The 17213-nt window shown below is 31.9% G+C and overlaps 1 protein-coding gene across 1 annotated transcript in view; it reads right to left on the bottom strand.

The window, feature by feature from the left end:
- LOC134705884 (probable serine/threonine-protein kinase pats1) overlaps nucleotides 1-17213 on the bottom strand; it is a 74721-nt gene that overhangs the window by 40301 nt on the left and 17207 nt on the right. Inside the window, exons 2-3 of the mRNA XM_063564599.1 lie at nucleotides 13167-13376; nucleotides 12169-12293 (exon numbers count right to left, since the gene is read on the bottom strand). Of these exons, the coding sequence (XP_063420669.1) occupies nucleotides 12169-12293; nucleotides 13167-13376 (335 nt within the window). The remainder of the gene's footprint in view (nucleotides 1-12168; nucleotides 12294-13166; nucleotides 13377-17213) is intronic.

Raw genomic sequence — 17213 nt, 5'->3', positions numbered from 1 at the left:
TAAAGTTTGACTACATTAAAAGTTGTAAAATGCATTTTTTTTGGTGCAAAAACACTTCATTTTGTTTTAAAAATTTTGGTTAGATGAAACATTTTGTTTTCATACATTTTTTGTTTGTTTTAATACCAATGTTATCATTAACTACGTTTCAATATTATTTTACAAATATTTAATCATATTCCATTCAAAATAATAGGCTGATTTTTCAAGTTTTAAAAAATCAAGGTGTTGCAATACTTTTTCTATGTGTATATGTACTCAAAATCGCATATGCACGAAACTACAAGGTTAAAAAGAATCATTAATGAATAAGTAAAAATTTCAATGCATTTACTTGTTATCTAATCTACATGTTTTAACTTTATAAAATTGCTGAAAGCTATTTTGTTATTATAAAATATGTTCATAAAAGACATCGGCTTATAATAAAATGCTATATCAACATACATAGACACCCAACAAATAAACTCAAATGTACAAAAGATTACTGTAGCAAATCAACAATCAAATACATTCAATCACGATACCAGGTATATCCTATAATCGATCCAACAGTGCAACTTTGAATAAACGCGTCTTTAATAATTTCTTAAATAGCTCAAGCTTATGCATGTTCAATTATTTTAATATTTATAGTATAACTAATCGCCGTATTTGAATATAAAAAATAAGACAACGCGTGACCGAACGACGCATGGATTAAACAAGTGCGTAGCACGAGTTTAATCCATAGCGGCGTTCGGTCACAAGTTGTCTTATTTTTGATATTCAAATACGGCGATTAGTTATACTTTTTATTACATTGGCTAATGTTTTTTTTTTATGAAATTAATGTAGAAAATGTAAGGAACTATATGTTTTTACTACGTATTCACAATTTGTTTTGATCCGACGTTATCGACGTCCTGACAACGCCTATTGTTATATGACGTCAGAGAGTGAAATAACCACGTTTATTTCACATGTGAAATTATCGGTTTTTATTTAATTGGGAAATCAATGTAATTTATTGCAACCAATGTAATAAATAACTTTAATCTGTAACATGAAAATAAGCAGACTTAGAAAAATCCAAATGCACGCGTCTTATATCTATTTATATCTATATTCATGTTTATATCCTTTATATTGTAATCAGAGGTATTCGGATGTCATCTTGACAGGTTAGCATAAATGGCGTCTAGACTAAAATACACACGAAACGAATACCAAAATTTATGACAAACGCGATGATTTTAATTTTCCTATAATCAACTTTCCATTTCTGTTTAGCAACATCCCAGCGGCACCAGCATATGGAGTATATGCGTCTGAATTGATACGTGACTCTAGAGTTAGCTCAAAGTACGTTGCTTTTGTTGAACGAGGAATACTGCTTTCTAAAAAGTTGCCAAGACAGGGCTATGAATCAATCAAATTAAGGTCATCACTCGAGAAATTTTACGATCGCCATCATGAGCTGATTGGCCTTTATGACAAATGTGTGTCAGAAATCATATCTGATATTCTTCCTCATTCATAATAACCATCATTACCGAACTGAACAAAGAAATAACACGACGGGTGCCGTATACGGTGCAGGAAATTCTTACCCTTCCGGAGCACCTGATTTCAATCCCGGTTTTTAGTGGAGTTCGTGTTGTTTCTTGTTTATTATGTATTACTGTTGATGTAAATGTCCTTTGGTTTTTTGAGTCTTTGTTTACTCCTTGGTTTTGATTGTTATTGTCTCTTTCATATTTTCGAACCCATGTCCAGTATATTGTTTATTTTACACTTTTAATATTGTTATAGATTCACTATGAAAATTTACGTCAAATCCATGAACATTAATAAGACAGCTAGTGCCCCATTAAAATCCAAATCATTGCCTCTAAAAAAAATAAGAAATCAACAAAGTTTAAACGCGGACTACGAAGAGGACCCAACAAAAATGAACAGTTATGCAAAAAGAAATATCCACATATACTGCTTGCTAAACAGAGAAGCGGGGTAACAGGATACGTTATTTGTAAAAGTACAAATAAAACAAAAAAATTGTTTGTGTACTTGTTATTTGTACAAAAGTTAGCTGATTGCAGGATCAATATATACATAGAGATATGGGATTTACAAATTATATGTTGGAATCATCCGGCCGATTAACGACATAAAAACATAGACATCAAGAAAGTCTTGGTGACTAATGCATAATGAACGAGTATTTTTTTTACTTCCAATGTGTCGTTTTTGTATGCGCTGGTCCCTGAATTAGAAAGTATATTTAGTTTGGTTATCACAGTAACGTCCAACAGTCTCCTAGTACGTTTAAGTCTTAAAACTTCTTGTTTTTCTGGAGAAAATTCAAACCATCATTTAATACTTAATCTATGTAACCACTTAAACTTTTTCGACACACATAGTAACCGATCTTTCTGAAAATTGGCTAATATGTAGATCCTGTCAGCCTGGTCAGTAAAATAATGCCAAGCCATAGATATATTGGTTGGTTACCATGGTAACAGCGGCGAAAATTTGGATTTTTTAGATAAATACAACATTTGGTTTAGTGTTGTGAAATAATGCGGCTACATCTATTAAAAAGAAACACAAAATCAATTAATTTCTGTCTTGTTCTTATCAATTGTGCAATATTCCTCATAATACGAGTTATCTCCCGTTGGTGAGTTACACTAATGACTGGACTTAAACGAAAATGCTAATAGCCTTTTTTATTTCTCAAAGGATTTATGTCAAATTTGAATTGTTATAAATTTAGACCATTTAATACAAAGATATAAGAAAAAAAATAGATTTCTTTTTTTAAATCTTCATAAAACGTGACCTCACCATCGCTGACAATGACAGGACCAAATGAAAAATTTCTTTTTTTATTTCATAAATTTGAAATATAATAAAATTTGATCATTTAATATAAATATATATACGGCCTGGCCAACTACAACTATGGCCGTGTTCACACCAAACGCCGTGTAGAGTAAACATGTTTACAATTAGTTTAGTGTAGTGTACACTGGTTTCACACATTACATTTGTTCACATCTATACACCTTGTTTAGCTACCTGTACATAAGATTTGTTCTCACTTGTAAACTATATGTCATTTAAATGTTCATTACGTAGAACTGAATTTACATTTTTGTAATATTTTTCTAGCGGTAACGGAACAAACATTTGACTTTAAAAGGGGGTGGGGTGGGGTGGGGGATGGGAATGGAAATATTCCGATCCTCAATTTGATAAAAAAAAAAAAAAATGGTCATACAGACGGTAAAAAAAAATATTCTGACTCCAGAGTTTCTCCATACATTATAGTGTTCAATATTGAAAAAAAATATTTGATCACCAGCATCGAAAAAAAAGGAATAAAAACGTACGCGCGAAAAAAAATCTGACTCAGATAAAAAAATAACCCTCCCCTTTTTTTTCTTTTTTTAAGTTTAGTGGTTGCTACTTTATGAAATCCATTTTTATAATTTGCAGCAGTTTGAATATACTAGAGATGTCTAGATAATGCATTAGAAAACGTTAGATGCAACAGCGTGCTTACAGCCGAAAAAAAGGATTGAGATATTAGGGATCACTACATTTTTATCTTTTCTGTTCGTTTCAAATGGTATTTCTTCTCCAAGGAGTATTTGGTACAGGAATAGGGTAATGTTTTTTTTAAATTTATTTAACGTGTTATTTAACGGATCTGAGAGACTAGACAAACATATAAATTACCTCACACTTTTTTAAGTCGTGCGTTTATGCGTGAATCGTTTTTTGAGTAAAGACCAGTGGCGAATATTTCTGTGTACGTCAAGTCGATTCGGGAAGACCTTTTCAAATGAATTAGGTAGCAACTATTTACTTCATTTTTTATGGAGGGGGAGGGGTGTGAGCTACTGATTTTTTGCAGGAAAAATTTTGGTGACAAGTAAAAATCAATTTTAGCATTATATATAGTGGCAGCTGAGGGTGAAACAAACAATTTTTTTTCAGGGCAAAAAACTGGAAACATGTTTTGTTTCCAAAACAAAATCCATAGCTCACCACCCCATCCCCTTGCCTTTATGTTTTATACTCAACTATAATAGCCCCCCGAAAATCAATTGGTTGCTGCCTTATGGGTTCGGCAATGATGCTGCTTTGAGTCTTGATTAGGGGTTAATAAAGTACGTTCATTTTTTTTAACAAAAAAATATCTGTAAAATTGAGACAACTAATAATTATCAAAACTATCAATTTTACTCAAAAATAGTTTCCTCCTCAAATATATACACGATAAAACTAATGTCCTAAATGCCTAGTTTTGTGTACACTTAACCTACACAAGGCCTACATTGACTATCGACTGTGTGTAGGTAAAACATGATTTAAACTACATGTAAACATTGAGTTTTATCAATGGGAACGCAATTGTGTTTAGTTTACGTGTGAGTTACACTAACACAACACCGAATTTAGGTCAATGTGAACACGGCCTATGACTTAATCGATGAACATTTCTGTTTTATTTCATATTATTACAAAAAAAAAAATTTATATGTTTTTCGGTGAAAAACTTGACCTGACCAACGTCAATATAGTTTGTTTTTAATATTTTCATTACAGTTAATAATTATGTGCGCGAACTACTTAAGGCATTCCTGATCCTAGTGCAGGATATCTGGGTAGTTATATTTTTATTAAACTAGAGGCTCTAAAGAGCCTGTGTCGCTCACCTTGGTCTATGTGCATATTAAACAAAGGACACAAATGGATTCATGACAAAATTGTATTTTGGTGATGGTGATGTGTTTGAAGTTCTTACTTTACTGAACGTTCTTGCTTCTCACAATTATATCTATAATGAACCTTGCCCATTAGTAACAGAGAAAAATATTTGGTAAAAATTTACATAAATTTACCGAATTAATGAAAATTGTTAAAAATTGACTATAAAGGGCAATAACTCCTTAAGGGGTCAATTGACCATTTAGGTCATGTTGACTTATTTGTAGATCTTATTTTGCTGAACATTATTGCTGTTTACAGTTTATCTCTATCTATAATACATGTAGTATTCAAGATAATAACCAAAAACGGCAAAATTTCTTTAAAAATTACCAATTGGAGGGCAGCAAGCCAACAACCGATTGTCCAATTCATCTGAAAATTTCAGGGCAGATAGATATTGACTTGATTAACATTTTAACTTCTTGTCAGATTTGCTCTAAATGCTTTGGTTTCAGAGTTATAAGCCAAAATCTACATTTTACCCCTGTTCTATTTTTAGCCGTGGCGTCCATCTTGGTTGAATGGCCAGGTCATCGGACACATTTTTCAAACTAGATACCCCAAAGATGATTGTGGCCAAGTTTGGATTAATTTGGCTCAGTAGTTTCAGAGGAGAAGATTTTTGTAAAAGATAACTTAGATTTATGAAAAATGTTTAAAAATTGACTATAAAGGGCAATAACTCCTAAAGGGGTCAACTGACCATTTCGGTCATGTTGACTTATTTGTAAATCTTACTTTGCTGAACATTATTGATGTTTACAGTTTATTTCTATCTATAATAATATTCAAGATAATAACCAAAAACAGCAAAATTTCCTCAAAATTACCCATTCAGGGGCAGCAACCCAACAACAGGTTGATCGATTCATCTGAAAATTTCAGGGCAGATAGATCTTGACCTGATAAACATTTTTATCCATGTCAAATTTCCTCAAAATGCTTTGGTTTTTGAGTTATAAGCCAAAACCTGCATTTTACCCCTATGTTCTATTTTTAGCCGTGGCGGCCATCTTGGTTGGTTGACCAGGTCACGCCACACATTTTTTAAACTAGATACCCCAAAGATGATTGTGGCCAAGTTTGGATTAATTTGGCTCATTAGTTTCAGAGGAAAAGATTTTTGCAAAAGATTACTTAGATTTATGAAAAATGGTTAAAAATTGACTATAAAGGGCAATAACTCATAAAGGGGTCAACTGACCATTTCGGTCATGTTGACTTATTTGTAAATCTAACTTTGCTGAACATTATTGCTGTTTACAGTTTATCTCTATCTATAATAATATTCAAGATAATAACCAAAAACAGCAAAATTTCCTCAAAATTACCAATTCAGGGGCAGCAACCCAACAACAGATTGACCGATATATCTGAAAATTTCAGGGCAGATAGATCTTGACCTGATAAACATTTTAACCCCATGTCAGATTTCCTCGAAATGCTTTGGTTTTTGAGTTATAAGCCAAAAACTGCATTTTACCCCTATGTTCTATTTTTAGCCGTGGCGGCCATCTTGGTTGGATGACCGGGTCACGCCACACATTTTTTAAACTAGATACCCCAATGATGATTGTGGCCAAGTTTGGTTTGATTTGGCCCAGTAGTTTCAGAGGAGAAGATTTTTGTAAAAGCTAACGCCGGACGACGGACGCCGGACGCCAAGTGATGAGAAAAGCTCACGTGGCCCTTTGGGCCAGGTGAGCTAAAAATGAACATTTCGTGGACTACTTGAGGATTGCCCGAGCCCCTGCATGCACGTTAACTTTTCTTGGTAGTTAAAAAGATTTTCAAAGTAAAACCTTTCTCTTTTTACTAATTTTGAGAAACAACTTTCTGTTATGGGCTTTCAGTGAAATCAAATAATATGAACATGTATATAATTCTTTTAAAGTTACCCTATGTAAAGAGTTATCATGTTGTCAACATTTTATTTTAATTTGCTGCTAAAACCCCATATACTATAGATAATTGTTATTTTCTAAAAATTTCAATAATCCAATGTCTATTACTAATGCTAACCATAGGCGGATCCAGGGGCCCTGAGGTCCCGCCTTCTCCTTTCATCGGAAACATGGAATCACTGAAGCATGAACGTAGCGGGTCATCTCTGAAGGCAGTCAGTGGGACCCCTTATATGAAAATTGTCTGGATGGTATATTTTCCAACCACCGGTCCTCGTATGGAAACGGAAATTTTTTGAAAAATCTCGAAATATTCCTCGCCGGCCAAAACGTGCAGAAATGTGACAGAGTGTCAGATGGATTGCCGGGACCATCGGGTCGACAGCCGAACGTACCCGCCCTTGCTGGTTTTTTTGTTTGCTAAAGAACCCTTGTGTCAATTCTATTAGGGGCTCCCTAGTTGACAGTTGGAATTTCTGTCCTTGTCAAATTGATCCCGATTTCTAGTGATATTTCAAATTGTCTGCCCAAATCCCAGCCTACTCCTATTACAGGACCTTTTTTGAAATTGTCTTGTTTTCCAACTTCGACTCAAAAATGATCTTCATGTAGATACTGATCATTCAATATTACTCAAAACTTATAGCTATACATGCTATATGTCATTTCAACATAAAGTTTAAGAATAATTGAGAAAAACAGTTCATAATAAAGGTACTGTTTTCCTTCATAGAAAGAAAGGCGAGATGGTCAATTATCATTTATTTAGAGGATGAAGTCTGCCTCTTTTTCTTTTTTCTACTATTTTTTATTGTGTTGAATTATTACCTTGAATTGATTGTTGGTCAGTACAACAGGACCTACAATGTTTCTTTAAATTAATTGTTTTTGTTCTCTTTTGAAATATGCATGAAATGTTTGACACTGGACAAAAAGCAAAACACAACTACTCGATCATTGGTTTTTTAAATGTGCATAGGAGTAGGATTCCATTGCATGTGTTGCCTTGAAAAAAAGTAGTCTATTTGCAAAAATACTGATAAGTGCTAATAAAATTTGTTGTTTCTATGGCAACACTATTCCTGACAATGCCTGAAATATTATTAATATTTCTCAAATACAAGAAAACCTGCATAATGAAAACAAAATTGTGAGTGAAATTTAGTTGTGCAGGACAAAAAAAGTTATACCAATACAATGCTATATTGAATAATTAGGAAACTACGAAACCCGACAGGGGAAGTGAAAATAAAGTATTTACCATTCAGATCCCGTCACATATTTTTTTCAAACCCTCGAGTAGGAATAACGCTATATAAGATGTATTCAATTTTTTCATACGTTTTCTGTTAAATTCTAAGCGTATCGCACAACTTTGATGCCATTTATCTCAAACACAGGGATGGTGACATATACATGACAGGATTGAGTAAACTGTTACTTTTTTTTTCTCCTTATATAAATCCTAGCTACAATTGGAAAATCTAAAAAGTTAAGCCGAAAAAAAAGCATGTTTACCTGTCGCCACAAATGACGTTTTCTATGACAGCTACATGAAAATAAAAACGAAGACCCCCACTTTGATTACATATTCCGATGTAATTTGATTCAAAGTTCAACTGTGTCTTAAAGTATGGATATCATCGGGAGATGTGCCATTCGGTATCATATTACCTTATTTGACTGTGAATTAAATGTTTTGTGTGATTATCTTTATCAATTATATATATTTTCAGCTTTTATCTACATTTTTTGTGGTTTATATTGTTATTAAATTTACTTGTGTACAACTGTTTGAAGAAAAACAATAAAACGTTCAGTATTCCGATTCACGCCAAAGCTCTTTAATTTAGTGACTGTTAAAATTATTTCCCATTTCTCTCCTTGACAGTTAATAAATACTTACTTAACGTGTGATATTTTGTTTCTAGCAGCAAAGAGCAAAAACTCAATTTTTTTTGTTATTGTAATGACTCTTAAGCAGAAAAATTGGAAAGTTTAAAAAATGCCGTCATGCTCGAGCATTTATCTAGAAAGTCGTGTAGTACTTCTTGCATTGTCCAATACTTCATATTTATACATTTGTATCATACATCATTCGTTTTTTTAGGAATATTTGTTTCATTAGTTAGAAGTTGTATCATATTACGAATGGACTTTTAGATGTTGTGGTTTATTAGCTTTTATATGTTTGCTTTTTTTTCTGTGATGGAAGATTAATAGGTGATAAAGATTGATATACACCTAACTGCGACCAATTTTAGCGAAAGGTCGTGCGACATAATCAGTCAAACAAACTTTTAAGATGTAACTCTTTAAGGAACGATTGTTTTCATTGCTCAATTCAAACCTTCGGCCTCACACCTGCGAAAACAGAACACACGTACTATAAAGTTAACTGGACAGATCATTATTCACGCAGCTGGTCAAGGTCGTTAAAAGCTTTCATCATCGTATTCGCGCACATGATTGTGTTCTTGGTTATTCAATTTAATTTCTAGCTTTTATACATATATACGTGTAAAATTCATTGATTTTATAATTTTGAGCCATAGAAATATTTCAGACTTTAAAATATGATTTTTTTCCCCATCGAAATATTTAATTCAACTGTCTCCTCTCTTGATTGACCAATATGGATATGTTCCAGACCGTATGAGTATTTGGACTGTACGCGTATGGTCTGGACCGTACATGTATGCGTACTTTTTTCAAAATACTCATACGGGCGTACCGTCTGATTAATATCATTCAGAAGTTGCTTAAGTTACAAATGCATGTAACAGATCAACATAACTCTCAAATTAATATGGAAAAGTTCAATTGTAATTGAAATAAAAACTTTATTTTTTAACTATTTAAAAAATTCACGCTAATTAAATCTGTTAATATCTTGTTTTAGCATGTCGATCAGTAATACATTAATTGAATTATGATCATTGAAATTGACGATATCGGAAAGTAAACATAATGTGGAAGGACAATTGTTTTAGAATATTAGAAACTTTATAAAAAAAAATGCAAATGCAAAGGAACATAAATAAACTGCAAACATGTAAATACAAAATGTAAATGTAAAAAAATTACATTACTTGTGGTATCGAGTGTCACCTTGGGCGAGAGTACCAAAATAGAATTCAGATATACAATCAAACAAATATTTAATTTCAATTGTTCATTTTATCCATCTAATTGTAATGATAACAAATTATAAAACTAAAAATAAAGATTGTGATTCAGGTTTGTTTAAATTTAGCCCATATGATCCAAAAACATGTATTGTCAGCTCGAACTGGACCATACGCGTATACTCGTACGGTACGACCGTACGCGTATGGTCAGATTGTACGAGTATACGTATACGGTCCGGATAGTACGCGTATGGTCCAAATACTCATATGGTGTGGAACAGATATATGTAAATTTGGTGTAAAATAAACAAAAAATGCAGTAATTTTACCACCCACCCCCAAACTATTCGAATTAAGTTTTTTTTTATCCTACATTTATCTTTTGATGTCGTCCGTATTAAAGGGAGCTACTATTTATTTTGATTTCAGGGGGAGGGGCGTCTTTTTAAATTTCAGTCTTTTCAGTCCTGCCTTTTTTTTTAGTTTATAATACAGTACGGAACTTGCTTGATTCTTTTTAGTTACATACTGACGATATTGCTTGATTCTTTTTAGTAAACGGGTCGGTGTTATAAACTTTCATGTTCACTATTCATATTTTTTTGCAAGTTTTAGGTTTTCGACATAGGATAGTGTGATTTTTTTTTCTGATTCAGTTTACTTCTTTTTCTTCTTAATTATTGTAATTGAACTCAATAATGAGTACTCAATACTTGTGCGTTACGTAGGTGTTGGTAATGTCTATTTACAGTAAAAGATCAACGATCTAAAAGAAAATACGGTGCATGCTGTACAGTGGTGCAGGTTAAAAATCACCATTGTCTTGAATGCTTCAATAATAGGAGTTTTCACTGTCGATTCCGGTAATTTATTCCAGGCTATTACTGTTCTTGGAAAGAATGAGAATTTGTAGGAGTCATGTCTTGGGCTGAAGATGGTGTATGCCATGGTATTTTAGTGTCTAGATGTTCTATTTAATGGAATCAGGTAGATTTTGAAAAAAAAATCCCGCAATTCTAGAAAATTCAGAACATGTAATCATGTTTTTTTTTTTAGAAAATGTACTTTATAAACTCCAGCAATATACTTCATGAATTTAACCTTAACTATTTTGCTATTCTTGGTTGAAAATCGAAACGTAAATTTCATACTGTAACTATTTAAATAGAAACATAGAAAACAGTCAGTTTTAAAAAGCGTGTTCATTCATTAAATTTATTGATAAAAAGGTGAGTTCCTTCTTGTACATGCATTTAGTCATCCTTAATTTCTTCAGTTTATCATACATGTGATGATTTCGTAATTCATTTTAAATGCGCATGCATACTATAGATCACTGTGGCGGATAGTTCAACAATGTTATGTAAAGCTCTATTCTTACGGTATGAAATTAAAAGATAACTGTTCATCCAATTAAAATCGAAACCAGAACATTTATATTGTTCTTTTTAAACTACGACATTTCTCACACGTATTTATTTATTATATAGTTCCACACATGCAAACGAAATAATCTTCGCTGATGTAACATTTCAAAAATTTTTACACCAACATGCCTTCGCTGAATTCATTCATGTGCACAAATAATACGATTATTGTTGTTTTGTTTCTACCTTTGGGGATAATTTTCTCCGTTTATGATACGTTATTTCTGAATGACCAAATGCTTAGCTACTGTGTGTTTGTTTTATAGCATGAAAAAATAGAGAGAAATGTGCAACCCATCATAAATTATTGCAAGGGATCAGTATTATGAGATACTTATTATAAGTAACTACGACATTGTCAGGATAATAACCTAACGTCAGTATGGAAGAAATCAATAGTGGTTCCTATATTCATCCGTATAAAAGCGGCACATGTATTTTATTTTATTCTTATATTTTTCATAATACGGTACAAGATAATTGATAAAAATATAACGTTTCGACCCTTCTATTTTAAATTAACAAAACATTTGTTTAATTCTTTTGACCAAAGATTAGTAAACTATTTACGTCCGTGGTAACATAGTACATTCCATTGTCGGTTACCTGTGTCAATTTCACGTTTATATGTTGTATTTGAATCTTTCGGCCAATGAAATGAGACGTTACAAGTTGTTTGTTTGTGATACGCCAGAATGTTATCAATGAACCATCAAACGCTAAACTTGACTGCATCTCACTATAAACTGAGAGACTTTCAGACAATATTGATAAAAATTGATAAAACTACAAAACTTTCGGAATGTCAGGTGATATTTCAGACAACAAATTGCACTTATTTTTTAGCGGAAGATACATCAACTCATATCGAACTGAAAGACACAAATTAGCTGATCGTTTTGTAAATTATACTTTAGAGAGAAATCAAGCAAAATATAATACCTGTAATTTGTCAACTTTAGTACCAATTATTATAACAGGTGGATTCCACGTATCGGTTTCTGAGGCTATATTTTCATCATTTACAGCATAACTGTGAATGTTATCCAACCAAAAATCAATATACTCTGTAAAAAATAATCAGTTTAGATGTCGTGATACAAAAATCAATTTACATAGGGATTAACCAAACGACATAATGAGATAAAGGGAGGGAGTGAGACGAAAGTTATAAAGATAAGGGTTGGGGTTGTTACATATTTAAACCCGCTGCATTTGTTTGCATCTGTTCTAAGTCACGAATCCGATGTTCGATATTTGTTTATGTGGTTCATAATTGGTTCTTGTTTCTCGTTTTTTTTATTAAGATTAGATCGTTGATTTTCTCGTTTGAATGGATTAACACAAGTCATTTTTGGGCCCTTTTTAGCTTGCCGTTCGGAATGAGCCGAGGCTTCGTGTTAGAGACCATACTTTGACGCGTAATGGTTTACTTTTAAACATTGTGACTTGGATGGAGAATCGTATCATTGGCACATCTTTTTTTTTTATCTATACACCCTGCCGCATTTTTCAAATGAAGGTAAATATGTTATTGCAAAACAGAGTGTGCTTTTGTATTTAATTTCTGATCTCGTTGATTGTTTTTTCCCACGTTTATAGCAATCGATGCGTTTTCAAAGCTTCTTCCATCCAAAGGTTTAATGGTTTGGTAGTTCAGTAACACGTTGAATTAATCCGGAAAAACGGGTACATTACAGATACTAATTTAATTGTTTATTGCACAGAATCATCAAAACATTTGAAAAGTTATGTGCAATTGTCACTTCTAATCCTTAACGCCCTTCAAAACTCCCTTAAATTAAAAAGATCATTTAATTAGGATGCGTTGTGTTACTAGACTGTCGATCAAGGTCTGGGAATAACCAACTACCAATTATTCAATTTCAAATTTTCTGTGCAACTGAAATGTTTTATCTAATAAAGTTTTCTTCACATACCTCCAGATGTATCAAACTCGTTCTCTACCATATCTTTGAATGTTTTATTTGTCAAGTCTTTTGAAATGTCTGCTACCAGCAAATAAATAGCATTTGTAGATAGAAAAGTCTGATGGGTTGCATAAAAATCTTTCTGTCCTGCAAAATCCCAAAATCCACAGTCTGCATACTGCTGACTTTGATAAGGACTGATAGATGAAAATTCGTCGTCTATTCAATTAAAAATGAATAAACATATAAGCAATGGTTATCAAACGCTTGATAACTTCATCAGTATTTATTTATTAGACGCTTAGATATCTTTTCCTTGTTGCTTTGTAAAATTTCTTTTGTAAGAGAACTACCTTAGTGATACCCGTTTAAAATATGTAAAAAGTACATGTATGAGTACTTTTTAGTGTCGGTTGATTAATTTATGTCATCTTTTATGTTTGTGTGAGTTATATTTGTTAGAGAAAACGACTCTTATCATGTCAAACACAAAACTACACTTAAAAATATCATGTCAAACAAAGACATTTGAAATCAAAACGTTTGCTGCTTGACTTCGTATTTGCATTTTACGTAAAGAAATCGAAGCATATATAGCTATGCTTAATATCATAACTGTTTTTTAAAGTATCATTCATGGGACTACTTACTGATCCGATGCTGAATATGTTGAAAATAGAGAAAAATGTATTCTTATCGTCCGCCTTAATTATCAGATGTAATACTGATATTACATATTAACTCTTTTAAAATAAATCAATTCAAAAGCCTCCAGTTTTTTAAAATTATAACTCCCTATAAGTTCAAAATGAGCAAAGGGAGTTCCTAAACGAGAAAACAGACAAAAGTTAAACAAAGTAATGACGTAGTTGTGTTTCTTTGAATAACACACTTAATCTGTTTTTTCTTCAAAATATAACAATGCACCTTTTCTCATTTTGTTATAAGAACTAATATGACAAGTAAGTCTCTTTTGGCACAACTTTTTTGGAATTTTGGATCCTCAATGCTCTTCAACTTTGTACTTGTTTGGCTTTATAAATATTTCGATTTGAGCGTCAATGATGAGTCTTATGTAGACGAAACGCGCGTCTGGCGTACTTAATTATAATCCTGGTACCTTTGATAACTATTCAACTATTCTTAATATTTGCATGAATGATGAAGCAGTATTTCAACGCTCCCAATATTGATCAAAACCTCCCATATTCTGAATAAATCTGTACTTAAGTAGAAGCCCGTGGTTCAATGACCATAGTCGGTTGCAGATTACCTAATTGTTATTCAATTACTGTGATACTTTTTTGACATTTTGTATGTGCATACATAAATGCTTGTTATGAAAAATACAAACAAACAATTATGGCAAGACATGTTCAGTTGATACAGAATGAGAACGGTTATATCATCATGAACAAATACAATTTCCCTGTCTTCAGTTCCGCTGTTCCTTCAAATAAAACAACAAGAGCAAACACAATAATGATGTCAATTCAAACAAAATGACAACAAAAGCCAAAAACAAACATGAATATATAAGAGAAACAACAATTAATTAAACATTATTCAGCCTACTAAATATAAAACGAAACCCGCCAACAAAAATGGACTAACTGAAATGTTACAGAAGAATGAGAATTTCTGCTAAAGTAGTGTCACCAATACAATATAAAATATATATTACAGAGATTTGTTATATCGATGCAGAACAAAAGATAGAAAACCAACGACTGAGCAACACGAACCCCTTTATAAACGATGGTGCTTTGCTAGGGTAATAAGACCCCGCTCCGCATATGGAATACGTCATGTTGCTCATGTTAAGCATGTAGCAATCAAGTTTATATTTATTAAAATAAAAATATCAACATTGAAAAGGGAAACAAAAGGTCCATTAGGAATAACAATGAAATTGACTGATCCGATCCACACATATCATTCATATATGGGCAAAACAATGATTTATAAATATATTTATTCTATGACATGAAACAAACAGATCTACAACACATCACCACCTATGTTATGATTTGATACTGTTATATGTTGGTATGTAATTTTTTGTTTGTTAAATCATTAATAAAAATGATACAGTGAAATTGTAATTCACTGTTAGTAGCCAATCTATTTCTATTTTGTTAAATAAGCTGAGAAACAAGGTTGATGAGTTGTGCACTTGCGAGTGAATATTTGGACCTCATTGAATATGTATTCATGTTACCTTCAATTCAACCCCCTACTGAAGATGGGTTATCGATGTATTAAGCTATTAAAATTGTAAGGGTTTTGCAGGACAAATAGTCTCGCCTACTTTTGCTGTTAATCGCAGGCTCAACAAAAATGAGGAAAAAATATTAAAATTTTCCTCTAGATACTATCTTTTGACTAGTACTATAAGAAGCTTCTGTCAAAAGTGGGTAAAAATCCAGGATGGTTTACAAAAGCTAATGTTTTAAAAACTTTAACTGCAGTAATGTTAACTGGAAAAAACTAGTTTAACCCCGCCACATTATGTATGTATGTGCCTGTCCCAAGTCAGGAGCCTGTAATTCAGTTGTTGTCGTTTGTTTAAATGATACATATTTGTCTTTTGTTAATTTTTTTACATTAATAAGGCCGTTAGTTTTCTCGTTTGAATTGTTTTACATTGTCTTATCGGGGCCTTTTATAGCTGACTATGCGCTATGGGCTTTGCTCATTGTTGAAGGCCGTACGGTGACCTATAGTTGTTTTAATGTTTGTGTTATTTTTGTCTTTTGTGGATAGTTGTCTCATTGGCAATCATACCACATCTTCTTGTTTATATAGTCCATTTATCATATTTATAAGTAATATAGGAAGAAAAAAATTTTTTTTACAAATTTTACTTTCGGATATTATCTTATGATCATAAACATTTAGCTTCTGTCCAAGTTTGATAGAAATCCAAGATATTTGGAGAAAGTTATTTTAAAGTTTTAAACCACAGTACATGATTGAGATTTTAGTTTAACAAAATTATGAAAATCAATTTTGGATTGATATCATTGTCTTGCATGCATATATTTACGGAGTTTCAAGACCTATAAAACAACCATTTTCCATGCAGTTTCAATTCACAAACACTAAAGAGTATGCACTTTTGATGTGCCTTATATTCCTACATCCTCAAGTAAGCTTCCCTAAAATCCCTACCACTTTACTTTCTTATTTGGTATCTTGAGTTATGTTTTTAATTTTAAAACAAAAACATCAAGTTAGTAAATAGCTGTAAAAATGACCAAAAAATCAGTAATTACCAGTAATCACTGAAGCAACTAGTAAATACATGTAATAACTAAATTGGCTAGTAATTACAGGTATTTACTGAAATGTTTAGTAATTACGTGTAATTCCTAATTTCACCTATTTACTGTAACATATATATGCTTGATGTTTTGTCTATGTTTATAACAACATGTATGTTCCTCTAAGTTATTGCCTTTACGCAAATATTTGAATAAATAAATCCTGCAAGCTGTATGGGGAATGCTGTAAGTAAATTATATATTTTATTTTTTTTTATTTTTACTTTTTCAAAAATTCCAAATTTCTGTGATTTTTATTTATTTATTCCTTTTTTTTTATCTATTCATATTTATAGATCATTCTATATTGATAAGGTATTAGTTGGATATACTATAATTTATAAATATATATATTACAGTTAAATAAACCAACAGGTACTAATCAAAATGATTATATGCTACTAACGGTTAACGAGGCCGGGATAAGGTACCGGTATTTGATGTATCCACTAACAAATGTCAAACTGTCACTAAAGTATGATAACTTCTTGAAAAAATAAATATAAATAAAAATAAAAAAATAAAAAAAACATTGTCGGTGTACGATTGTAGGGTGTCTTCAACCTATGCCAACATTTGATAAAAATATATTCAACCTATGCCTACAAACAAAATACAATAGGTGTTGTTATAACAATTATTAATTAAAAAAAAGGTAAAATACAGTCAGTATATTTTAGCATTAAATAATACTCTTCATAATTAGTTAAAAATTCAAAACAAAAATAAA

Source organism: Mytilus trossulus, chromosome 2, assembly GCF_036588685.1.
Source record: "Mytilus trossulus isolate FHL-02 chromosome 2, PNRI_Mtr1.1.1.hap1, whole genome shotgun sequence".
Lineage (NCBI taxonomy): Eukaryota > Metazoa > Mollusca > Bivalvia > Mytilida > Mytilidae > Mytilus > Mytilus trossulus.
This window is presented reverse-complemented; position numbering and strand designations above follow the sequence as displayed.